The sequence below is a fragment of the Molossus molossus genome, unplaced genomic scaffold (genome assembly GCF_014108415.1).
Source record: "Molossus molossus isolate mMolMol1 unplaced genomic scaffold, mMolMol1.p scaffold_m16_p_6, whole genome shotgun sequence".
Taxonomy (NCBI): domain Eukaryota; kingdom Metazoa; phylum Chordata; class Mammalia; order Chiroptera; family Molossidae; genus Molossus; species Molossus molossus.
In genome coordinates, this window is record NW_023425399.1 from 8,708,196 (window position 1) to 8,734,091 (window position 25,896).

The window sequence follows — 25,896 nt, forward strand, 5'->3', positions numbered from 1 at the left end:
GGGCGGTCATTGGACAGCGTGATATAGCCGCGGTTCCGCGGCCCTGCTGCCGCAGCCGCCGCTGCTAGCAGAGCGCACCCGGTCGGGCGGGCCGAGTGGCCATGGCGGGCTCCGAGGACGAGCCTGGACTGCAACCGGAGCTCGATGAAGACGAAGCAGCGTATTGCCGGCGCTGGGGCGCGCAGCACGCCGGGGCCCGCGAGCTGGCCGCGCTCTACTCCCCAGGTAGGAACTTCGGGCCCCCCTCCAGGCCTGCAGCCATCAGACGGGCTGTGGACAGCGACCCCGGGTCCCCGGATCGGAACCCCAGCCTCAGGCCCGGATGCAGAACTCCGGCCTCGACTTCTGTTGCAAGTTTAGGGACCCTGTACCAGCACCGCTTCCAAGCCCAAGCCAGAACCCCAGTCCCGAGACGTTCTGGATGCTTAGACTCCCCATATCAAAGAACTGCAGTATCAGCTCCCGGGACTACAAATAGAGCTCCCATCGCACCCCCAGATCCCAATCCTAGCCCCCGGGCACATGCGGCTGCAAAGACCGCCGCTGGATTTAGGGACACCCTCACCCCATAACCCAGTACAAGCCAGAGGCAGCTCCTTAGCTAGATGCTTTGCGCCCGGCTCCCTAAAAGTCACACCCCCTCCCAGGTTCCCTGGATCCAGCATTCACACCCTAGGGCCCCATCTGCGTCCCATCCAGGGCCCTGCGCTGGAAACAGTGACCTCGGCCCCCAAATCTGGGTACGTCAGACCCCCTGCAATGGGAACCCCAATGCAAAGGCCCCTAGCTACCGTGTCCCCCAGATGCCTTTCCACTAGAGCCCCATTCTAATTATAGTTTCAATGGCTGAAACTACAGACCACTATTTCCTCCCTCCTCTCCATCACCGCCCCCACCCACTCCCTGCAATGAGCACCCTCAGCCCCTTTCTTGGTATTCTGGAATTCCCGGTGGGGTGCCCGGTGCAAATCCACCAGTTTAAGCTCCTCCCACACACAAGCCACAATTCCATCCCTTGTCCCTCCCCCATGTGGATGGACATATTAGCCCCCTCCATTAGACCACAATTTAGAGACATTTGCTCCCATTCTGTTCTCAAGCCAAGGCCCCTGGCTGCTTACCGCTGCGCCTACCATTTATGCTCCAGCAAGCATCAGCCCCCACCCCTTCTCTGACTTCCTCCTTTGCCCCAGGAATCTCATTGCTTGGCCCCAAGAAGGCCAAGTGTCCCCAGGCATTAAGTGCCTTTGAGTACTCTACAGTCAGGTGACTGGGAGCTGCCAGGGGCCCCCTGCTGACCATGGTCATCACACCAAGCTGTTTGTCAAGCATTCTGACATCTTAACGTTTGCCACCATGCACAGGCCTAGCCTGGAGTGGGCATGGGTCCACTACCACCTTTTGCTTGACTGGCCTGGGTTGCACACCATCTCTGCCATAACTGGGGCTACATGTCATTGGGCCATTTGCTTTCTCCTTGAGGATCCACAGAGACCTTTCTGGACTTGCAATCCCATGCTTTGCGTGGGTTGTTTTTGTTTTGTTTTGTTTTTCCTGACCCAACATAGGTACCTAGCCCACACTGTTGTAGTTTCTTCAGCCTTTTCCCAGAACACCCCTATGGACTAACTCCTGCACTTCTAGAGCAGGCTGGGCTTGGCGTCCTGACTCTGTTACCTAGTTGTGTAGCCTGGGCCAAGCCACTTTCCCTCTGTTAAGCTTCAGTTTCCTCTCCTCTAAAGTGGGTACATGGGCCCTGGCCGGTTTGGCTCAGCGGTTGGAGCATCAGCCTGTGGACCAGAGTCCCAGGTTCGGTTCCCATTAGGGACACATACCAAAAAAAAACACCAAAAAATTACAAAAAAAGCCCTGGCCAGTTTGGCTCAGCGGTTGGAGCATTGGCCTGCGGACCAGAGAGTCCCAGGTTCGGTTCCCGCTAGGGGCACGTACCAAAAAAATTAAAAAATTAAAAAATAATTTTGTAAGAAAAAAAAAAGTAGATACATGGTAAAGTTTATTTGTTCCTTAGTGTCATTAAGAAGGGGAAATTAGATCATCTTCAGTGCCTGGCATATAGTAGGCACTCCCTATTGTTAACCCAATGGTCTGACCTTTCCTGTGAATCTTGGGTACGCTGCCTTACTTCTCTGGTCCTCAGATTCATCACCTGGGAATCGAGGGTAAGGATTCAAAGGCCTCCTCCTTTGGTGTCCATCCCTGCCCACTCGAGTAAACCCTACCTGCTTTTAACAATCATACCTGGGCATTCTGAGCCTCCCCTAGGGATCACCATCTCCCCATTCCACCATGATGGCATCTTTGTCTCATTCTGGTCTTCCCAAGTGTTCCCCACTCTCTGAAGAACAGTCACACAGGGATCTGAGGCTGCAAACAGCCTCCTGGTGCCCCAAACCTGCAGTCAAGGCATAACTCCTCCTAACATGGAGTTCGGGGGTATGAGGAGTGGAGGAAGGGAAACTGGCCAGATTGGTTTCTCCAAATTTCGTAAGGCTCCCTCTGTCCCTTCCCTGTGTGGCCTTGAGGAAATACCTTGACCTCTCTGGGCCTAACCTATAAAATGAGCAGCCAGGCTCACTACATACTAAGCAGCTCTGTCCTAACCCCTGTTTTAGATGCTGGAGGCAAAGCAATGAACAAGAAAGGAAAAATGGGACTGGCATTTTAGTAAGCCCTATATAGAAAGGAAATATCTTGCTTGCCCAGTGGTCACAAAGCCTGTAGGACAAATATATAAGCAGAAAGAAATGAAATGTTGAGGCAGTGAATTTTAGAGGAGGCAGCTAAAGCCTCACAGGTAACATTTGAATAGAGATCTGAAGGGAGGGAAGCATGAGGATATTCGAGGAAGGATTAGTCCAGACCAGGGAAACAGCAAGTGCAAAGGCCCTGAGGTGAGAGCATGCCTAGAGTGTCTGCAGAACAGCAAAGAGGCTTGTGGGCTGGAGGAGAGTGAGCAAAGGGAGAGTAGGAGACATTTCTGGGTTCCAGGACTAGAATCTTGAGATTCCTGGGGCTAGAAGTGGGCAGACACTATCACGATTGTAAGCAATAACAAAGCAAAGAAAAAATTTTCAGCCCTGTCACGTGCTGGGCATTTTCCTCACATGCTCTCGTGTCATCCTCACTACAGTTGTCTGAGGAGGACCTTGGTATTAACTCCATTTACAGGAGAGGAAACTGAGACATCCCCCCAACCCCCACCCCACAGCCGCCTCCTCATAGAGAAGAACGTGTTCTTTCCATCCGTAATCTGCCTGGATTGGCCTTGCACCTGTCCGCACCAGAAGAGTAGTTGGCTAGGTCAGAGGTTGTATTTATTTGGTTTCCCTGAAGTTTGCCTGGCACTTTATGAGTACCCCATCCACCTTGACATTTCCTGAGGCGCAGCAAAGAATAGGACCTGCCTGTGGTCACACACAGTCAGTCAGCATCAGGGCTAGAACCAGAACACTGGTGGGGGTGTTCTAGGATCCGTGTTCTCCATCTTGACTGCGGGCGTGAGCCAGCCCAGGGTGTGCACGCGGGAATGGGACCAATGTTCCAGGTCAGCGGAGCAGAGAGAGTGGTCCTGGTGTCTTCGGGGAGCTGTGAGTCATCGGATCAGCATGGCATGGGGCGGAGGGAATGTCGAGGGGTGAGGCAGCCCTGGCCCAATCCCATGGACCCCTAAGTGTCTGGCCAGGGAGCTGGGGCCTGGTCCTGCCGGTCCCGGGAGCCCGAGACCCATGGCCCACTCCACTCTGGATTTCAGTTTCGCAGCAGCAGCTGCCCTGTGCCAGGTGCCAGGATTTGTGAAGGTTTGGCAGGCTTTCCCTGACCTCATGGGCAAGCCAGCAAGTGAGGCAGGTGCCAGCCGAATCCTGCCTGTGTGTACAACACTTCTCAGGTGCTCCGGGGGTGATCCGAAGGGCTCTCTAGACTCAGCTGTTCACCTCCCCCTGGCTAACTGCAGATGCTCCTGCCCTAGGGACCCAGGGCTCTTATTACAGGGTTAGGGGAAAGGTGAGGGTGTCGGGAACACTGAGTGGAGCTCCTGGCCTGTAGCCCCAGAGCTGAGCCTAGGTTCAGTCCCCCAGACGGGCCTGACTAAAGCCAGAGGACAGAGGCTTGGGGCCCGTTCCCTGGCCAGGCCTGGTCCCTGCCACACTCTGGGCCAAGGTTTCTCTCTGCCTCCCTCATCTTATTCTTTTTCCATTTCTTTGTTTCTCTTTCTCTCTGGCCATGCTGTTTCTCTTTTATTCTGTCTCCTGGTAATCTCTCCCTGTGTCTGTTTTTCTCTTTCTTCTCTCTCATCTCTGTGTCTCTTGATTCCTGTTCTCTATCATGTCATTCTCTCTGTCTCTTTCTGTTACCTGCCTTCTCCCTACTTCCTGTCTACACTGTCCTGAGGCCCAGGGTCTCCTAGAGGCCAACGGCCATCAGAAGTACAGGTGTTCAGAGTTTGTCTGACTGAATGAGAAGATTTGGGCCTGATGCCAAGGCTCTGGCTGCAGCCCGCCCCCAGGAAAGCAGAGATGGCTGAGACCTGGCTCCTGACCTCCCCTGCACCACCCAGCCCTCCACAGTCACCATACACAATCTAGCCCCTCCCCAGGCCAACAGCAGTCACCGCTATAACTCAGCCCAGATCATGGGCCTGGCCAGCCAGGGTGGCTGAAAAAAACAAGGCCCCACAATGCCAGAGGCAGCCCCAGCTCGTGTGTCCTGGCAAAGCCCTTCCTCCAAGGACTCCAGTCTACCAATCTGGAAAGTGACAGCATTTAGACCACTCGATCATGCAAGCCCTGCCAGGCCGACTGCCCGTACTGTGACTTAGGTGACTCTCGAGGGACTTTGGATAAATCACCTAATCTCTCCAGGCCTAGTCTCTCCCTCAGAAGGATGGGGCAACTATCTATGGCGTCTATTGAGAGCTGGCCGAGGGAACCCTCCTGGTACTCTACCTGGCACTTAAGATGTACTTCATGAAGGCCATTTATTATTGCAGGTGTATTTTTTATGGATCAAAGCTGAGGTCTCGATCTGCAGAAGGATCCTGATGCCAGAGGCCAAAGAGAGTTTAGATGGGGAAATATTCAGATTTCAGGAACATGCTCCACGGCGTGGGGAGAGAGCTGGGCAGTCTTTGGAATCAGGACAGCCCCGAACATTCTGGCTGTCGTGTCCCATGCACGAATCCAGGATCCAAACCTAGCTCTTCATTTTTACCCGCTGAGCTCAGTTTCCTCATCTGAGAAGGGAAATCACCCGGGTTCTCTTGGAGACTGAGATTTGAATGAGAGGCTGCCTCAGGCTCAAAAACTCAGATGACTGCAGGGGCCTGGTCAGGGACGCCACCAAGGGAAGCCACCCGTAGGGGAGGGGACCAGGGTTAACTGGGAGCTCGTGCCCCCTTCTGATGGGGCAGCCACTACTATTCAGGCCCCAAGGCGGCCAGAGTCCTGTGTTCTCAAGAGAAGCAGGAAATAGGGATTTTATTTTTTTAGTATAGTTAATTTTTTTAACTGAGAACAAACTGTGCCCGAGGGAATGGGTCTGTGGCATCACTGATGTGGGCTAAACCTGGCACTGCAGGTGTGGTAGGCCTCAGTGGGTATCATCTGTGGTTCTTGTCTGTAGCCTGGGCAGCGAGCAGACAGTTGGGCATTGAGAAATCACCTGTCCCTTGCCTCCAGCTGATCCTTCTCCCCAGGATTTCTGCTTCTGAGCCCCAGGCACTGGCCACAAAGAGGAACCAGATGGGGAAGGGCCTGCTGGGCCAGATCATGGTGACCTTAGCTGCAGGTTACTGGGGTGGCAAGGCCATATGACCCAAAGGAAACAGCTCCTGATCAAGAAGCAGGAGTTCCAGGTCCCCTTCTGCTAATGTGTGACCCCTGCTGGGGTCCTTGCTATTTCTGGGCCTCAGTGCCTTCATCTGTATGAGACGGCCAAGGGAATGTGACTCTGGGCTGTCCCTTCCCCACTCTGAGCTCTGAGTCTTGGTCTTTCACAGGGCAAGGAGAGGGCAGCTATTCTGATTCTGGCTCAGGGTGTAGCTTGCTGTTGTGTGACCTGGACAAGGCCTGTGTGTGTGTGTGTGTGTGTGTGTGTGTGTGTGTGTTCCCCCCTCTGCACCTCATTCCCTATCAAAAACAATAGGAACCTGGCTGGTGTGGCTCAGTGGTTGAGCATCGACCCCTGCACCAAGAGGTCGCTAGTTCAATTCCCGGTCAGGGCACCTGCCCAGGTTGTGGGCCCGATCCCCAGTGGGAGGCATGCGGGAGGCAGCCAACCGATGCCCTCTCTCATCGATGTTTCCCTCTCTCTCTTCCTGTCCTTTCCTCTCTCTCTAAAATCAGTGAAGGAAAAAAAATTTTTAAAGAGTCTCTTTTAAAAAAAAAAGAACAATGGGATGTCTTCTTCCCAAGGTGCTTTGGGGAGGGGAGCCCAGAGACAAAGCCTGGCAGTTTTTCCTTTAGGGTTATCATTGGGAATTTTACTCCACAAGCATATATTGAGTACTAGCGGTGTCCTGATGAGCAAACCAGACCTAGTCCCAGGCCTCCTGAGCTCACATTTGGGTTGGGGAAGATGGGCGTTATACAGGCAGTAACAGTCCCACGTGATGGAACCCATGTTGGGGGAGCCCAGGGCTCAGAGGAGGAATCACAGGTGGCTTCCTGGAGGTAGACGTTCCGGGTCAAGATGTGCAACGGCAGGGCCAAAGTCAGCCCGGTGCAGAGGGGTGAAGGAAACAGCACGTACAAAGCACTAAACAGAGGGAGAGGACAAATGCAGGAGAAAACTTCTTTATGTGCCCTGGCCCCTTCAGTGGTTAATCGCTCACAGGGGCCTGCCTGGCCTTGCTGTGTAAGGTGATCCTGTCCCAGAATGTGGTCAGGGCCATCAGGGTGATAGGGAATGGAGGGAGGGGACCAGGGACAGCAGGACAAGTAAGAGCAGGGTCTTAGGAGCCAGACCCTCTGGCCACAGGATCCTGGTCTGTAGCTGACTAGCTGGGTGGCCTTGGGACCAGTCTGACCCTCAGGTTTTTCATCTGCAAAGTAGCATCCACCTCAGCTGGTACTCGGCACATTGTAACTGCTCAATAGATGTTAAACACTAATGATAACAAAATTATTTTTAAGGGTCTTGGAAGACCCTTGGGACCAGCTGCCTGGGAAAACAATATTCTCAGGGGCCCTGTCACACATTCTGTGTCACCCACATGCTGTTTTTATTTCCTTTTCCTTTTTACATTTTTGATTTAAAATTACAAGAGAAGATTTTTGATAGAGTGAGTACATTTTTAACAAATTTTAAATTCAAAAGGAAGTGAAAAGCTAGTCTCAACTATATAGTGTTTGGTTTTGATTTGCATAAACGGCTGCTGTTTGCACTTAGCAGTGTGTCTTGGATGTTCTAACATGTGTACACCCTGGCTTTTCCCTGGCTACAGAGATGCTGTGGACCAAATTAATTTGGCTGATTCCCTCAGGTTGTGGACACTTAGGTTATTTCCAGTGGTTTCTTGCTGCAAACAAAGCTGCAGTGAGTGAATCAGCTTGTCCAAGATTATTTGCCTATTAAGAATATGTGGCAGCATTTATTTTTTTATTTTTTTAAATGTTATCCTCACCCGAGGACATTTTACCATTTTTTGTTCAGATAGAGTGGGGGGGGGGGGGGAGAGGGGGACAGAAACATTGACGTGAAAGGGACACATCGAGTGGCTGCCACCCGCACAGCCCAACCAGGCCCGGGGGCAAACTGCAACCGAGGTACGTGCCCTTAGCAGGAACCGAACCCGGATCTCTCTGGACCGCAGGCCGACGCTCTAACCGCTGAGCCAAACCGGCCAGGGCTGTGGCAACATTTAAAGAGGTTTCACACCCCGGTCCTGATTTCTAGCTTGAGAATGAGAAGCTGCCCGACATGCTCACCTCCCCCCTCTCCCTGCAGGCAAGCGCTTCCAGGAGTGGTGCTGCGTGACCCTGTGCTTCAGCCTCATTGCCCACAACTTGGTCCACCTCCTGCTGCTGGCCCGCTGGGAGCACACGCCCCTTGTACTGCTGGGTGTTGGTGAGTGCCCTCGGCTCCGCTGCCTGCCTCAGTTTCCACAGGGGCCAGGGACGTACCTAGTGTCTGTGCCCCTCTGATGGTGACTTGCACATGTGTATACGTGCGTACTTGTGTGTGTGCACACTAGTGCAGTACATGCTGTGGGAACTCCACCTCTCGTCTCAATCAATGGCACCTGTGTCCTTCCTGTCATTTGGGTCAAAAACCTGGGCGTCATCCTCAGCTCCTCTCTTTCTCTCACATTCCACATCTAAAGCATCAGCAAATGCTCTTGGCTCCAATTTCAAAATGCATCCAGAATCCAACCATTACTCCTTACCTCCACTGTCCCCACCCGAGCCCAGCCACCGCCCTCTCCCGCCTGGACTATCGGAGGAACCTCCTTCCTGGTCTCCTCACTTCCACCTTTGCCTCCATTCTCCACGCACAGCCAGCAGGATCCTGTTACCTCAGCCGGGTCATACCACTGCCCTGTGTACTCAGAATGAAACACCAACTCGCCCTGGCCGGTTTGGCTCAGCGGTTGGAGCGTCGGCCTGCGGTACAGAGTGAAACACCAACTCCTCAGCATAGCCCGGCCCCAGCTCCTCCTCAGACCTCATCTCCCTCCACTCTTCTCTGGCTCACCTTTCTCCCGCCACACTGGCCTCTTCACTATGCCTCTGCCATGTGCTGGACACACTCCTACCTCAGGGCCTTTGCATATGCTTCCCCCTGTGCCTGGAACATTTCCTATAGATACCTAATAGTTCACTGCCTCATCCAGTTTCTGCTCGGAGGTCACCTTCTCAGGTAGCCCCCCCAGTTACTCCTCAAAAATAACAGCCCTTTTATGCATCCGCCCCTCACCCTACTCTTTTATATAATATGTACGGCCTCCGGTTGGCACTGGGGGGAAAGGGTGTTCTAGACAGCAGGCCCAGCTGGGGCAGAGGATCAGCAGCCTCAGCCTAGCTGTGTTGTCTGAGCCAGGACAGTGGGCATCCCATGCAGGTCACCACTCCCTTCCGTGGTTGGGACCAGGCAGTTTCCAGCCCCCAGATCCAGAAGCTCTCTGACCATCCAGCCAGCTCATCTGATTCCAGTTTCCCAATCTTCTACCTTTGCCTCTGGGCTGATAAGAGCTGACAATCCCCTGATAGCAGTGTTTACACAGGCACTAATCAGTTTAAGTAGCTACACTGATTTGTATGTTAATACCCACACGGTACCAGCCTACAGAGCCCCTCCCCCCCATGCAGCATTATCTCCCCAGAGGTTCTGGTGACTCTGCAAGGCCTTTGAAACAAGGGAAAGCAGAAGCATGAAAAGGTGCCCTGTTAAGAAATGCAAACAGATGGTGCAATGCTGCAGGCACAGTCAGACAAGGGAGTAGGCAGGGAAGAGGTGAGACCAGGGAAGGTTTCTCTGGGAACGTGATATTTGTGTAGAGACCTGAAAGAGGTGAGGGAACCCTGGCCAGTTTGGCTCAGCGGTTAGAGCGTCGGCCTGTGGTCTGGAGAGACCCGGGTTCGGTTTCCGCTAAGGGCACGTACTTCGGTTGCAGTTTGTCCCCGGCCCTGGTTGGTCGTGCGGGTGGCAGCCACTCGATGTGTCCCTTTCACATCGATGTTTCTCACTCTCTCTCTCTCCATCCCACTCTATCTGTACAAAAAATGAAAAAATATCCTCGGGTGAGGATAAAAAATAAAAAAAAAGAGGTGAGGGAGGGGGCCTGGCTGATGTCTCGGGGAGGGGTATTCCAGGTAAAGGGAACAGCAAGTGCAAAGGCCCTGAAGCTGGTGTGTGCCCAGTGCTCTGGGGAACAGAGAGGAGGCCGGGGATTTTATTGCAAAGGCTGTGAGCTGCCGTTCCCGCAGGGGGCTTACGGCAACTGATGCTGCAGGGAAACGAGGGGAGGCGAAGACGGCCCAGACCTGGGTCGGGCGGTGGAGGCGGTGTCAAATTAGGGGTGAGCTGTGAAAGGTGAGCCACCCATACGCTGCCAGATTGGCTGTGGAGCCGAGAGGGGTGGGGTCAGTGGCTACTCCAGGCTTTTGGCCCAAGTGATGGAAGGGAAGAGGCTGAAGGAGCTGGCTTGAGGGTAGATGCTTGAAATGCCTGCCTGGGAGCCAAACGGGTGGTCTGTCCAGCAGGAAATCAGAAATCCCAGTCTAGAACTGGAAACGGCAACGAGAGATTGAAAGCTGGGGGACCTGGGGGTAGTGTTTGAAGCTCAGGTGCGGGGGAGCACCCCCATGGGCCGAGTGGGAGCAGAGCCCGTGGCTGCTGGTGCTTCCAGATTGGGAGAGGAGGGGAGCCAGCCAAGAGGTGGGGAGCATGGCAAGAGGAGGATGTTCCAGAAGACTTGGGGGCAGTGAGGGGACCACTGGATTTGGCCACGCGGAGGTCATCAGCAAGCTGACCAGGACTGTTGTGAATGAACGAGTGAGCCAGTGAGCAGCCCGGGAGCCCTGGGCTGTGTGCTGCACCGAGGAAAGTGGAGGAGGGTGCGGCCTGTGAGTTGCAGACCAACAGGAGAGGGTGTTCTAGGTAGGGAGCACAGGGGTGAAAGGTCGGCAGTGAGGTCAGAGGTCAGATCACGGCGGGCCTGGTAGGTCATGTGGGGCATCTCCATATGGTTCTGAGCTGAAAGCTGGGGTTTGGCCCAGGACCATTTGGACCAGTCCTCAGCAGTGTCCACTCTGTCTCCATACCAGTCCTTGAGTTGGGCAGGGACGGAGAAGTCCCTGCTGAGTGACCTGTGCGGAAATGGACCCCACCAAGGAGCCTAGGGATTATCTCAAGTCACCCAGTCAGTCAAGGTAGCCTGGAGTGAGCCATCCACTCCTTCCCTGCCCCCACCCCAGTGTCCTGAGAGAGGGACGTAACCAGGCTGAAGCCATCCCCAGGACGAGCCAGCCGCCAGCCACTGCCAGCAGCTGGGACAAAGAAGCTTCTGTGTGCCTGCCCCCGCCACCGCTGCCTCCATTAAAGCAGCCTCGGGCAGCAGGCCTGGAGTCTAAAGACAGCCACCCACAGGGGCCTCGGGAGCACAGGGCCGGTTCCTCCCAGAGGGCGGGCAGAGCTCCTTCTCCCAGGATGACTCCTGACCTGTCCAAGCATACATCCCTCCCTGCTGGGCCGGCCGCAAAGGCCAGCGCTGGTCACTCACAGGTGACAGACGGAGGCTCTGAGAGGAATATTCAAACTACTAACCTGAGCTACATTCAGGGAGCACGTACTGTGTCCAAGGGACCGTGCTACACACTTGACCTCCATCAGCCCATCTTATTAACTTGATTTTAGTCCGGTGAAGTGCGTACTGGTGAAATCCCCATTTCCCAGACTGGGACATGAAGGCTCAGTGTCATCCTGAACACCTTGCAGTGGTCTCTGGCCGTGTGCTAGGAGCCCCGACGGCCCGGCCGCCGTGGGGCCCTGGGCAGCCCTTACCCTCTGAGCCTCATGTCCTCCTCTGGAAGTCGGGAAGTAGTAGGGCCCGTCACAGTGGCCATGAACTGAAATACTACTTATTTTTTTAAATAGACATTATCTTAAGACCAGTTTTAGATTTACAAAAGTGAGCAGTTAGTACGGAGAGTTCCCATATACCCCTGCCCCCAGTTTCCCCTATTATTAGCCTCTTGTATCTTAAGTCAGGATCACACATTGGTTATCATTACTGTTCCAGTATGGATACATTATTACGAACTGAAGTCCACAGTTTACTCAGGTCGCCTTCGTTTTTACCCGAGGGACCCCACTCAGAATCCACGTTACATTTAGTTGTCATGTCCCTTTAGGCTCCTCTCAGCTGTGACAGTTTCTCAGGTTTTTCTTGTTTTCCGTGACCTTGACAGTTTTGAGGCCTGGAATTTCAGTGGCTGCCCTTCTACTAGTTTGTCGGGTGTTTTTCTTAGACTGGGTAATCTGTTTCGGAGATGAAGAGCTCAGAGGTAAAGTGCCATTTTCATCACATCATAGCAAGGGTGTGTGCTGTCACCATGATTTAGCCCTGTGACGCTGACCTTGACCGTCTGGCCCAGGTAGTGTTTGTCGGCTTTCTCCAGTGCAGTTACTCTCCTACCCCTCCTGTACTGCATTCTCCTTGGAAGGAAGTCCCTGTGCCCATATGTAAGGTGTGGGGAGCTATGACCCCCCCCCCCATAGTGCACTTTTTAACACCTACATAGCACCAGGCACACAGGAAGGGCTCCAACGTTAACCGTTATCACAAGCATTGTTTTTCTAATACAGATGCTTCTCGACTTAGGATGGGGTTACATCCTGGTAAAATAAGTCAAAGAGCATTTAATACACCTGACCTACTGAACACCGTAGCTTAGCCTAACCCTCCTTAAATGTGCTCAGAACACTTAACATTAGCCTACAGTTGGGCAAAATCATCACACCCAGCTTATTTTATAATGAACTATTAAATATCATATGTCATTTATTATGTGTATCGCCTTTGTACCATCGTAGAGTTGAAAAGTCATAAGTTGAGCTATTGTAAGTCGGGGACCGTCTATATTGTTTTTATTACTATTTCTGCACATTCTGTAAGAATTAAATGCTTAGGGAGATTACGGAGATAAGATGTGTAACCCGCTTAGGACTGGCCTTGGTGCAGTGTAGGGATGAAAAGAGATAAGACATTTAAGGTGCTGCTGACATAGGGCCTGGTACCTAAAGTGCCTGAAAAATGTCAAGAAAAATATAAGTAATTGAATAGGTGACATCTTTTCCCAAAGGAAATAAGGGCTTATGTCTACACATGGGCTTGCAAATGAACATTTTCGCGGACATTGGAGTCATAACAGCCCTACCTGAAAACAACCCAGACATCCAATAGCTGTGGTACATCCAGACGGATGAACATGCTCTGGTACATCCAGATGATGGAATATGACTCGGCAATAAGAAGGATGAATTGCTGATGCATCAGCTACAGGATGACTCTTAGAAGCATTATGCTAATGAAAGAAGCTAGACTCAAAAGAGCACATACTACATGAATCCATATTTGTGAAGTTCTAGAATCTGCAAAACCAATCTATGATAAACAGATCAGCGGTTGCATGGAATGGGTGGGAGGAAAATTAGGGGGCACAAGGTCACCCACTGGGGGGCTGCCTTCGAGCGCAGACAGCATTTAGAGGCATCATTTATCAGAACGGTAGGGATAGAGCCTCAAGGGGCACCTCAGTTGACTCCTCACTATGCAGGGATGATACAGCAATTGCCCAGGGTCATACAGCAATATTATAGCAAGAGATGAGGCTTCCGATTCTAGATCTAGATTCACCTTAGCTCTTGGCCACATTGCCTCTTGTCCCTCCTGGTAGACACAGGTAGTGTGTATAGAGCATCCTGTAGTATGCAGTAGGAGCTCTGTTAATGCCTCTGGACCTACTGAGGTACAGTTTAAGGGCATGAAAGGGTGCAGGTTTTAGAGGCAGGCAGACCCGCCTCTTCCCATCCCGTGGCCCCCACCTCCATGCCGTGGGACTGGGGGAAGGGGAGATCAACTTCTCAGAGCCCCTTCACTCATCCAAGAAGTGGGGATAATAAACGACGCCACCTCAGGCGGTGACAAATGCCGTGATAGAAATAAAGCACAGAGACGTGACCAAGAGCACCTGCCTGAGAGGTTGGCTTTCACCAGGCAGTTTGGGTGATGTTTGCCCTGAACCTGAAGGCTGAGGAGGGGCCAGCCACGCGGGGATCTTGAGGGCGGGGTGGGGTGTCAGCTAGAGGCAGAGCAAGAGCAAAGCCCTTGGCTTCCCTCTCCCTGGCTTCCCTCACTCTTGCCTGGGTCCACCCTCCCAGCATTGTCATTGAGGAGCAGGACTGCCCAGCCCTGGGAGGCCCTGCTGAGCCCTGACCTCAACCCACCCACCTGTACAGTGTCACCCTATGGCTTATCCTTCATTGTCCAATGCCAGGAAGTGGTGCTTTGCCCTACCTGCCCACCTGTCCTTGGCACCAAGACCTTGCAGGTGCCTGCATAGAGCTGTCTCCCCCTCCCCACCATCTGTCCCGTTTGGTGTCGTGGGGTGGAGGCTCCAGGGCCTCTGGAACTGGGCCCAGAGATCAGAACTGCATGTCCACAGTGACCCACCTGCCCAGGCTTGCCCCTCACTCGTGACCCCCATTCTCCAGGGAGGCCTCTGGGGACTTTTCTGCAGCCTCCACAGTGCCCAATGTGCTGGTCTCTTGTCACCAAGGTCCTTGTCACAAGGACCCTAGCAGAACTCAAAGAACCCTTAAATGGCCTAGCTGGGCCTTGAACGAGTTCACACAGAGAAACTGAGTCTAGGGAGGAGAAGGGAAAGGGTTTGCCTGAAGTCACGTGACCCAGTGGGTTACACCTGTCATCACTAAAAACTGCCTTCGTGTTGTAGCTTTGCCCACCTCGTGTCTCTTTGCGCCAGAGACAGTGAGCTCAGCCTGATGCATCTCTGGCTCTGGAGCCTGGTGCACAGCACAGGTTCTCACAGGCTGCTGCTCGACAGACGAAATGACGGAAGAACCACCACAGTAGTAATAGGTATCAAGGGCTTCGTGGGTGCCAAGTACTGTACTTAGTGTTTGCACTGATTAATTCAGTGAGTGTTTACTGAACCCCTGGTAAGTGCCAGGAACCAAGATACAGCCATCAACAAAAGACTGAAATCCCCGCCTTTGTGGAGCTGACATTCTTGAGGGACACCGTAAACAAAGAAAATGAAATCCAAGGTGACAGGTGCTTGGACAAAAGGAGGCAGGAGATAGGAAATGCGGGCAGGTGAGAGTGGGTACAGTTTTATACCAGGTGTCCCTGGAGGACTTTGAGTAAAGAAGTAAAGGAAGTGAAGGAGTGAGCTGTGTTTCATCTCGGGAAAGAATTCCCGGGCAGAGGGGGAAGCAAATGCAAAGACCTGAGCCGTGTGGGGTATGCAAGGGAAGGGACACACCAAGAGGGCTGAGATGCAGTGAGCGGGGAGTGTGGCGCTGGGGTGTTACCTTGGACAAGTGGGCGCCTCTGCCTCAGTTTCCCCGTGTGTGCAGTGGTGATGGTTCATCCTGCTGTGTTAGATTTGGACCTTAAGGCAGGTTAAGAGCCCGGCTCTGCCACATCAGTCTAGTTACTTCTGTTCTCCAGACCTCAGTTCCCGTCTCTATGAAGTTCCTGTCTTCTAACAGATTATGAGAATTGATTAAAATCCAGCATGTAAGGCACTTGTGTCTGACACTAAGAAAGTGCTCAGTAGCCCTGACCGGTTTGGCTCAGCGGTTAGAGCAGCGGCCTGCAGTCCAGAGAGACCCGGGTTCGGTTCCCGCTAAGGACACGTACCTCGGTTGCAGTTTGTCCCCGGCCCTGGTTGGGTCGTGCGGGTGGCAGCCACTCGATGTGTCTCTTTCACGTCGATGTTTCGCTCTCTCTCTCTCTCTCCCTCCCGCTCTATCTGAACAAAAAATGGAAAAATGTCTTCGGGTGAGGATAGAAGAAAAAAAAAATGTTCAAAAAAAAAGAAAGTGCTCAGTAAATGGTAGCTGCTATTTTTTTTAAAAATCATCCTTCTCATCTGTCTAGAGGAGATGGGCACAGAGAGGCTGAGGAACATGCGCAGTGTCGCATAGCTAGTGAGCACCGGCTGGAAACTGAGTCCGGGTCTAAGGCTCGTTACCTCTGTGTCATACTGAATCATTGGGTAAATGGTGTTGGGGCCTCTAAGGGAATCTCACTTCAGTTCTGAACCAACTGAGAACAAAGACAAAAGGCTGCTGGATGCCATGTTACCACATTTATTGTTGATAAAAGCTAGGTTGGATTGGGGAGCGTGGTGTCTATCTGCACCTAAGGTACTTTTTTCTTTTCTTTTTTTTTTTTTTTGGTACGTGCCCCTAGTGGGAACCGAACCCGGGGCTCTCTGGTCCGCAGGCCAATGCTCCAACTGCTGAGCCAAACCAGCCAGGGCTTTTTCTTTTTTTTAATTCATTGTTGAGAGTATTACAGACGTCCCCCTGGAGATTATTATGCTGAGCAAAATAAACCAGTAAGATACTTCTGACACCAAACCCCAAAAGGGTATTTTCATCTAGTCACCGACAACACTGTAACAGGGTAGGCTTCCCTGTGTGGGGCGATTGCAGGAGATGGGACAGTCAGCTCCTAAACAGGGAAAGGTTGGGCTGATCTAAGCATGCCCAGTTTTTCTCTCCAGTCCCCGCATCTCCCCTGGGGCAGAACCCGTAAAGGGACAGATCCAGATTGAGGCCAGGAGCATTATGCCTGAGGCTCTATTCACAGGAAAGAAAGCACCCAAGTAGAGAAGGGACAGCCTTCCCACTAACAAATCAGTGAATGAGCAGACAAGCCAATGAGGGAATGCGGGGTTCCCTGGTTTGGGGTGGGCAGATGGGGAGATGTCCCTCTGTGTGTCCCCTGTCCTCTGTCACCACTCACCTTGTTCTTGTCCACAGTTGCAGGGGCTGTCATTGTTGATTTCTTGTCTGGCCTGGTGCACTGGGGAGCCGACACTTGGGGTTCCGTGGAGCTGCCCATCGTGGGGAAGGTGCGTACATTGACCCAGCCCAGCCTGTCTCCTCTGGAGGGGAGTGGGCTCTCTGACATTGGGTGAGTTCCCTTTCCTGCCTGAGCCTCTGTCAGAAAGATGCCTGCCCCTCCTCCGGAACTAGAACAGGAATCCCCTGGGTTTTCTGGAAACAGAAGCATCAGGCACAGGACAGTCAGAGAGCTTTGATATGTGCCCAGCTCACCAGAACCCCTTGACTTGGGGACCACGTCTTACTCTCCTTTGCCCGCCCTCCTGTGCCTCGCTTGTTTGCTTTCACTGAACTTTGTCTTGCACCAGTCAGACTGGTACAAGACAGTACAAACTGGCTTAACCAAGCAAAGGTGCTGATTCATGCACTGAAAAGTTCAGTAAAGCCAATTTAAGGCATGGTGAGTCCAGTAGGACAGACAGACCGTACATATTTTCTAACTCAGTCTCTCTCCATGTCTGTCTCCGCCTTCCTCTCTGTTGGCTTCACACTCCCGTAGGTTTCCCCCTGGTAAGGTGGCCAGGATGGCTCACAGCTTCTAAGACTTCCATCCTCCCAGCTCAGCACCCACCCCCAGTGGAAGGAGACTGCTTCCTTTCCCATGGAGCAAAAGTCCCATGGCTCACTCCCATTGGCTGAGCTTGGGTCACATGACCATCTCAGCCAGGTGTGGCCAGAGTGACGGAATGCTTTGGTCAGGCCAAGGGTCACATGTTCACTCTTAACTGGGGAGTGGTAGGGTTTAGCCCCATCAGAATTAATTGTACCAAGAGAAGAGGGGGAAGGTGTTACCAGAAAGAAGGGCTTGGTTGCTGGGAAGAAATAGAAGGTCCTGCCTATCACTGTAAGGGCCTCCTGGACTGTCTTAGGGTGGGAAAGGGCAGAGCTTGTCTCCAAGACCCCTGACAGCCCAAGCTGGGAGACAGGCCCAAAGGGGGCAATACCAGCGCAAGCAAGGTCCCTGCCAAGTCCTTCTGACCTGTCTTCTGCTAGACCGGACCCTGAAGGCTGGGTGGGGCCTGGAGCATCAGTGGTATGGTGGAATGTTACAGCATCCCACAGCCGAGGTGGTGAGCTCAAACTGTGTGCAGGAGGTTATGGAGAGTGGCTGACCACCAGAGGCTGGCTTGCTGGATCGGTGCCCATGCCCGCCTCCCTGTCCCACCCCAGGCTTTCATCCGACCATTCCGGGAGCATCACATCGACCCGACAGCCATTACACGTCATGACTTCATCGAGACCAATGGGGACAACTGCCTGGTGACACTGCTGCCACTGCTGAACATGGCCTACAAGTTCCATACCCAGAGCCCTGGTGAGCATGCCAGCTGGTGGTGGGCCTCCAGGGGCCCATCGGAGACAAACTCCCCCGACCCGTGAGCTTCCTGTGGGGCGTGTAAGAGTGAGTGAGTGTGTGTGTGTGTGTTTGGCCCCTCATAGTGTTAAAAAATTTTTAGTGACCTACCTACATGTAAAATTGAGATACACGACATAAAGGTCTGTTTCCAGCTTCTCTTAAACAACCCGATCTGGCCACGCTGGGTCCTGGTTCCCACTTGGCTTCTCACTGGGCTGGAGCTAAGCTGCGGTTGCCACCTTTAGACAGGAATGCACACTCTCCAATTGCCACAGACCCCACTACTCCCTACTGTCCTACACCCCGCCTCCCTTGCTTATTTGTATTACCTGCCTGGCCCTGAGAGCTGATTTTGCTGCCCTGGCTTAGTGGAAAGCGTATCAGCTGTGAACTCAGACAGTCCCGCATTCAGATCTCTGCCCTGCCTATTTTAGGGAGGGCACTTGTCCCAAAGCACATCACTTCACTTCTCTGAGCCTTATCTGTCAGGTGGGGAATTAGTCATTTCTCCTCCAGGTCTTGTTCTAACAACTTGACACATCACTGATCCTTAGAGCAACCTCTCTGTGGGTAGATGTGATGAGTAGATGGTGGACCGGGTGCTGTGGTGCTCCACCCACATCTTCTTCCCGAGGGGTGGGGCCTCCCCTGGCTGCTGTGCATGGTGGCTGCTAAGAGGTCCCAGCTGCCTCTTCTGAGAACCGGTAGGGCAGGTCCTGCCTCTCCCCTGGGGATAAGCCTGAAGCCAGTGACAGGAAACACCTACAAAAGACCAGCCCCCTCACTTCTGAGTGGGACCAACTTTGTGGAGCCATTAACACTCCAGGGTTCCCGCCCAGGATTGGGCTGAGACAAGACTCCCCCTGCCCCATCTTTACTCCCCCGTCCTGTTTCCCTCAGTCCCTCCCATTTCTCCAGAAGAGAGGCTTTCCCTCACTCCCCCCACCCCCGATAAATTACATGCACCCAAATCCTTGTCTCAGGCTGTGCTTCTAGAACCTGGACGAAGACTTGGTCCCATTTTATTAATGAAGATGTTAAGACGCAAAGAGGCAGAGTCACTGACCCAGGCTCTCACAGCCAGGAAATGTCATAGCAGGGCCCTGAACCCAGCACTGCAACTCCAGAGCCCACATTCTTAACTGTTACCTATACTCACTCAGTATCTGCCCACAGAGCAGAGGAGGGCAGTCTGCGCTGGCCTGGAGCCACGGGGGAGGCTGGAAGGAGGCCTGGGTGCTCACCTGGGATGGGAGCTACCCCAAGCAAGTGGCAAGAGCCCGGCTGATGGTGGATCCCCACCCCATGTGGCAATTATGTGGGCCCAATGGGTACCCACCCTCTCCCCATCTTGCAGAAGCCCTGGAGCAGCTGTTCCCCTGGGAATGCTTTGTCTTCTGCCTGGTCATCTTCACCACCTTCACCAACCAGATCCACAAGTGGTCGCACACATACTTTGGGCTACCACGCTGGGTCATCCTCCTGCAAGACTGGCATGTCATCCTGCCACGTAAACACCATCGTATCCACCACGTCTCACCTCACGAGACCTACTTCTGCATCACCACAGGTGCGGCTATATGGTGGCATAAAATAGGACACCAACCCCCTTCTGCCTACAACTCCATTCTCAGGGTCAGTAGGGCACAGGTCACAGTGGGAGGTCATGCAGCTCTTGCCCTGTGGGAATGTTTTCTCAGAACACATTTGTTGAGCACCTGCTGTGTGCCAGGCACTCTTCCAGGTGCTGAGGACATAGCCATGAGCAAGACAGAAACTCCCTCCCCACCTCATGGAGTTGTGATTCCAACGACCCATCCATCCAGCAAATATTTATTAAACACCTGCTATGTGCCAGGCAGTGTTCTGGGCTTAGGACACAGCACTGAACAAAAGAGGCAAAAATCCTGCTTTTAAGGAGTTTACATTCTAATAGGGGACATTCCAGACAATAAGTCCTACATCTGATGATGCTAACTGGTATGGAGGAAAATAAAGCAGGGGGTAGGAGAAGGAAAGGGGGAGCTTTGCCCTTTAAGTAGAATGGTCAGGGAAGGCCTCACTGAGAAGGGGGCATTTGAACTAAGGGAGAAAGTCATGCAGACCTGAAAGAAGAGCACTGCAGGTAGCAGGGACAGTGGGTGCAAAGGCCCTGTGGCAGGAGCATGCACATTTGTTTGAGGAGCAGCAAGGAGGCTATTGTGGGTAGAGTGAAGGGTTAGAGGGGCAGAGTGATGGGGGAGATGACAAATCCATGTTTGAGAAATGCTATGGGGGAAACAAAGCTGGGTGAAGGACAGAGAGGCATTGGGTGGAGGAGGGGGAATGGCTATTTATATAAGGAGGTCAGAAAGCTGAAATAAGTGCAAGTACCTTGCAGATAAATAGGGAAGGTTCAGTCTAAGCCAAGGGAACAGCAAATACAAATGCCCTGAGGCAGAAAGATGCCAAGAGTGACTAAGGAACAATAAGGATGCACACATGCCATTGGTAATGGGCCAGTACCAGAGAGATGAGGTGAGGTGAGGCAGGTAAACAGATTTTCCAGGGCCAGCTGGGTGTCTTTCAAGATTAAGTATATAAGGTGCTATCAAGTCAGGCCAGCTTCGGTTCACCTGTCATCTCCATGTGTGCCTTTAGAAGACTTCAGCCTCCCCTGATCCCGTGTTTCTTATCCACAAAATGGGGCTGCGGCCACTTCCTTCACATACCGCCTTTGCAGGGCTGGGTGTGAACGGCAGGATGGCAGGTGCAAAGTCCTTAGCACATAGTAGGCACTCAGTAAGCTACTGGGGTTTGAGGGGAGGGGTTGTTTTTCTGGAGGCAGAACTGAGAGCCACAAAAGAACATTTTTTGCATGTCCTAAAGTCATGCTTTTTGAGAACAGGTGGAGGGGCTAGAATTTAGGCCATTTGGGAGTTCAGTTAACTGCTCACCAGGCCTGGGATCGATCTTGATTTGGCCATCTGCTAACTGGGAAACCCTCTAAGACTTCTAAGTCTTAGTCTTCTCTTGTGGAAAAGGGGACTGATGATAGTATCTACCTGGTTTGGGTGGGAGACTGTCATACAGATGTGAAATAAGATTGTGAGCAATATGATTTGAGCACCTACTCTGTGCTGGGTACCATTCTAGGCACTGGGGATCAACAGTGCAAGAACATGAAGTTCTGTTTAGAGTTGACATTCTAGTTGGGGATTGGAGAAAAAAGCCAACAATAACAAAAAACACAGGAAGTGCTGAATTAATTAATTAGTTACATTATCAGAAAGGCTATAAAGAAATAAAAGAAGGGGACGCCACAGGCCTGGAGCACAGTTCAAGTGGTGGTCAGGGAGCTTCTTGGTGGCATTCGAGCCAAATAAAAAGAAACCCTCTGGTGCAGCCACTATGGAAAACAATATGGTGTTACCTCAAAAAATTAAAAATTGAACTGCCATTTGACCCAGTGATCCCACTTCTAGGAATATACCCTAAGAAGCCTGAAACACCAATCAGAAAGAATATATGTACCCCTATGTTCATAGCAGCACTATTTACAATGGTTAAGATCTGGAAACAGCCCAAGTGTCCATCAGTAGACGAATGGATAAAAAAGCTGTGGTACATATACACAATGGAGTACTATGCAGCTGTAAGAAAGAAAGATCTCTTATCCTTTGAAACGACATGGAGGGACCTGGAGAGTATTATCCTAAGCGAAACAAGCCAAGCAGAAAAAGACAAATACCACATGATCTCACTTATTTGTGGAATATAATGATCATAACAGTCTTAGGAATAGGGTAGACCCAGAGATGTGGAAGTAGGGTACAGACTGACAACCTTCAGAAGAGGGGGTGGTGGGGGGAGGGAAGAGATAAACCACAGAACTTACATGCATGTACACATAACCAATGGACATGGACAACAAAGCCGGGGACGGAGTAGGGGATGGGGAGGAGGGTGTCAATGGGGTAAAAAAGGAGAAACATCTGTCACAAAAATAAAATTTAAAAAAAGAAACCATGCCAAGCCCAGCTAGTGTGGCTCAGTGGTTGAGTATCAACCCATGCACCAAGAGGTCCCCAGTTGGATTCCTAGTCAGGGCACATGCCCAGGTTGGCCAAATCCCCAATTTGGGGCATGCAGGAGGCGATATTCTCTCTCATCGATGTTTCTATTTCTCCCTCTCCCTTTCTCTCTCTCTAAAAATCAGTAAATAAAAAAATTTAAAAAAAGAAAGAAAGAGAATGAATGAGGGTGTGAAGGCATGTCTAAGCAGCTCCTGAGCCCATTGGTGGGAGGACCCTGTTCCCAGATTCCTTGATCACTCCTTGTCCCCTCCCCTCTGCAGACCCATTCCCTGTTGCTCCCTGCCCCAGGCAGGAGCTCTTTCCCTATATTCCCTCAACTGCTCCTCTCGCACTCAACCGCTCGGTGCCCTGTTTCCACTGCAGGTTGGCTCAACTACCCTCTGGAGAAGATGGGCTTCTGGCGACGCCTAGAGGACCTCATCCAGGCCCTGACAGGCGAGAAACCTCGGGCAGATGATATGAAATGGGCCCAGAAGATCAAATAACTCCTCCAGCCTTCCACCTCGTTGCCAACCTTTCCTGGCCTCCCCAAACCGAAGCCATCTGCCAAATTCCAGCCTTCATTGCGCTGGCCCCTCCAGGTGGAAAGGGCGCCATCTGGGCTGGGCCTGGGCACCCCCAGCCCACCCTTGTGACACAGAATACTTGAGCCACTGATTTTTCATTTCCTTTTTTTTTTTTCCATTTTCTTTCCTTGGCCCCTCCTTAGCTACCTGAGCTGCTCTGTCTGCCAAGCCTGACTTTGCAAAAAACAAACAAACAAAAAAAAACAATAAAAAGAGCCCTTTGGGTAGAGGGAAAGCTCACCCACTTCCCACACTCCAGTCTCCCCCACCCCAGCCCCACTGAGCAACCCTTCGGCGTGGCTGGCATTGGGGCCATTAAGTCGTATTATCTGTCCCTCCTTGTCTGCTCCCAGTGGCCTAGGAGGCCCCAAGCACACCTAAGTGTCCCTGGAGCGTTGCCCTGCCATAGTCCTGCAAACTGACCCTAAAGGCCTTGGTGGACAGCCCCAGCCCAGCCTGTACATTCAAGGTTAGCAAAGTGCAGCAAGGGTCTGAGAGCAGTTGGCCAGAAGAGGCAAGAATCCCCTGCCCAAGTTTGGACCCACCTCCTCCCCTGTCCTGCCTCCATGTGCCCATGATTCCAGCCAGAGTTGATGTTTCTAAGTGAAGGAAGGATGACTTGACAAGGCACAACCCCTGCAGTGGGGTTTTGATCATTTGAAAGGCGACATAGTGTCTCCTCTAGCCAGGGGTATGTCAGAGAAGGAACAGTGGGCTTCTTGGGTTTTTTTTTTTTTTTTTTAAAGGTGCTTGCTTGTTTAATGTAAATAATAGAAAGCCTTAATATCTTTTCTGTAACACGGAGTAATATTTTAACGTCATGTTTTGGATGTACATAATATATTTATAACAAAGCAGCAAGACTCTACTTAACCTCGGCTGCCTCGTGTTTCCTGGTTGGCTGGGGGAGACGGGTAAGGAGTCTGGAGGGTGAGGACCCACCCCTAGCCTATTCCCAGCTCCCGCCCCCCCCAACCCCGGGCTCAGGATGGGGTTTTGTCATCTGAGACAGTGAATTAATGTTGTTATCTGCTCCAAACACTTGGAAGGGACCCATGATTTAGTAAGGAATCGTCTTCTTGCAGGAGGTCATGAGATAGATTATTAATTCCTTCAGCAAATGTTTATTGACACCTAATGTGTGCCAGGCTCTGACCTGGACCCTGGGGCACAGCAGTGAACTTAAATAGAAAAGGACTTACACTAGTGGATATGACCTCCTGGGGAAAGGGACAATAAACATAAATAAATGCACATGGGCATTCAGATGTTGATTTGTCAAGAAGTCAAACAGTGCCCTGGCTGGTTTGGCTCAGTGTAGAGCGGCGGCCTGCGGTCCAGAGAGACCCTGGTTCAGTTCCCACTAAGGGCATGTACCTCGGTCGCAGTTTGTCCCCGGCCCTGGTTGGGTCATGTGGGTAGCAACCACTCGATGTGTCCCTTTCACGTCAATGTCTCTCTCTCTCTCTCTCTCTCTCTCTCTCTCTCTCTCTCTCTCCCCCTCCCTTCCCTCCCACTCAATCTGAACAAAAAAAATGTCCTTGGGTGAGATTAGAAAAAAAAAAAAAAGTCAAACAGCATGGAACCACATTGGAAAAGCACGGTGGGGCTATCTGAGGAGGTGACATTTGAGCTGAGACCTAGAGGGGAAGATGGAGCCAGCTAGGGAGAGAAGTGGGGAAAGAGGCCACTTGACAGCAAGTGCAAAGGCCCTGAGGCAGGAACAACTTGAGGCTTTTAAGTGACAGTGTGATTGGACTGAAGCCAGCAAGGGGAAGGTGGAAGATGAGGTTGGAAAAGTAGGGACTTCTTATGCAGAACCTCACAGGCTGAGGCAATTGGGGAGACACTGGACATTTCAGACAAGTGAGTATCTTGTTTATTCACCGAACAAATAATTATGAGGCACCTTCTATGTGCCTAGGCACTGTGCTTCAGTAGTGAACACTACAGGCATTACAGTCAATATCTGGGCTAGAGAATTTCTACAGGATTAGACGAAAAAGCCTGTTGAGGACAGAGAAATAACAAGACTCTTAAAGCAGTCACAGATAGGGAAAAAAGGAGAAACATCTGTAACAAAAAAAAAAAGTCACAGATGAAGCACTTTTTTAAAAATGTGACCCATAACTTCATTTTCCTTTAAGTTTGTCCTCCACTAGACCTTTAATTTATGACTGTCTAAAGAGACTGCAAAAGGAAGGGGTGTTAGAATTCATCAACTCATAAGTTACAGAAAACTACAACTTAAGCAAAAATAATTTTATAAGTTCATATAACTGAGAAGTTCAGAGGTGGTTTTGACTTAAGGTTTGGCAGGACTCAGGCTCACATGACTCATCAGAACTTGGTCTCAGACTAGTTCTCATTTATCTCTGGGTTGACATTGGACCAGCTCAGCCGTCTCAGTGGGAAAAGTCTCCTTTCCCAGTAGTTGGAGTTAAAGCCACAGGCAAAGCTCTCATTGGCCAGGATTGGGCCATGTGTCTATCCCTGAACCAATCACCTTGGTGGTGGGGGTGGGAACTGGTGGAGAAGTGTTCTGATTGGCTGGAGCTGAAACGTCCACCTGTAGTTGCAGAGATAGGATCCACATTTTCTAAGTCACAGGATGTGAGGAGAGGGATGGTTCCCAAAAGAAAAATTAATGTGTTATCAAAACAAGTCTACAGTGGAATGGGTCAACAGCCAAACCCTTTGGAGGGGGCGGATAAGCAGCCTTGGAGCTGCAGGGGTTGGTTTCCCATTCCTAGGCCTGCTGGGGAGATTTTCCAGGCCCTACCAACCTATGTTAATTCTCCTTAGTCAGCAAAAAAACCAGCCCAGAGAGGTGAAGACTTGCCCATAGCTAGTAAGGCGGAGCCAGGCCTCATACTCAGATGGTCTCCCTGCTCTTGAATCCCAGGAGCTGGGAAAAATACTTTTCAAAACCAGAAAGAGGGCCCGGCCGGTGTGGCTCAGTGGCTGAGCATCGACCCATGCACTAAGAGGTCACCAGTTCGATTCCCAGTTGGGGCACATGCCCAGGTTGTAGACCTAATCCCCAGTGGGGAGCATACAGGAGGCGGCCAATGTTCTCTCTCATTGATGTTTCCATCTCTCTCCCTCTCTTCCTCTGTCTCTCTAATATAGCAATAAAGAAAAAAAAATTTTTTTTAAAAAAAGAATACATCTCTAAAAAAAAAAACAGAAAAAGGTATGTTTTGAGTCAGGTCGGGAGTGTGAGGGTCGTTTGTGAGATGGGGGTGTTGCAAACAAGTGCCTGTGGGAGCAGGGG

At 51.7% G+C, this 25,896-nt stretch overlaps 1 protein-coding gene across 1 annotated transcript; it reads left to right on the forward strand.

Annotated features, from left to right (window-relative positions):
* Positions 1 to 8: 8 nt before the first annotated feature.
* Positions 9 to 23,865, forward strand: PEDS1 (plasmanylethanolamine desaturase 1). The gene is made up of 6 exons (XM_036244474.1): positions 9 to 225; positions 7,966 to 8,085; positions 16,537 to 16,628; positions 17,791 to 17,935; positions 19,335 to 19,547; positions 22,417 to 23,865. Exons 1-6 carry the CDS (start codon positions 102 to 104, stop codon positions 22,536 to 22,538), a joined length of 816 nt encoding a protein of 271 aa, XP_036100367.1. The 5' UTR covers positions 9 to 101; the 3' UTR covers positions 22,539 to 23,865.
* The last annotated feature ends 2,031 nt before the right edge of the window (positions 23,866 to 25,896 follow it).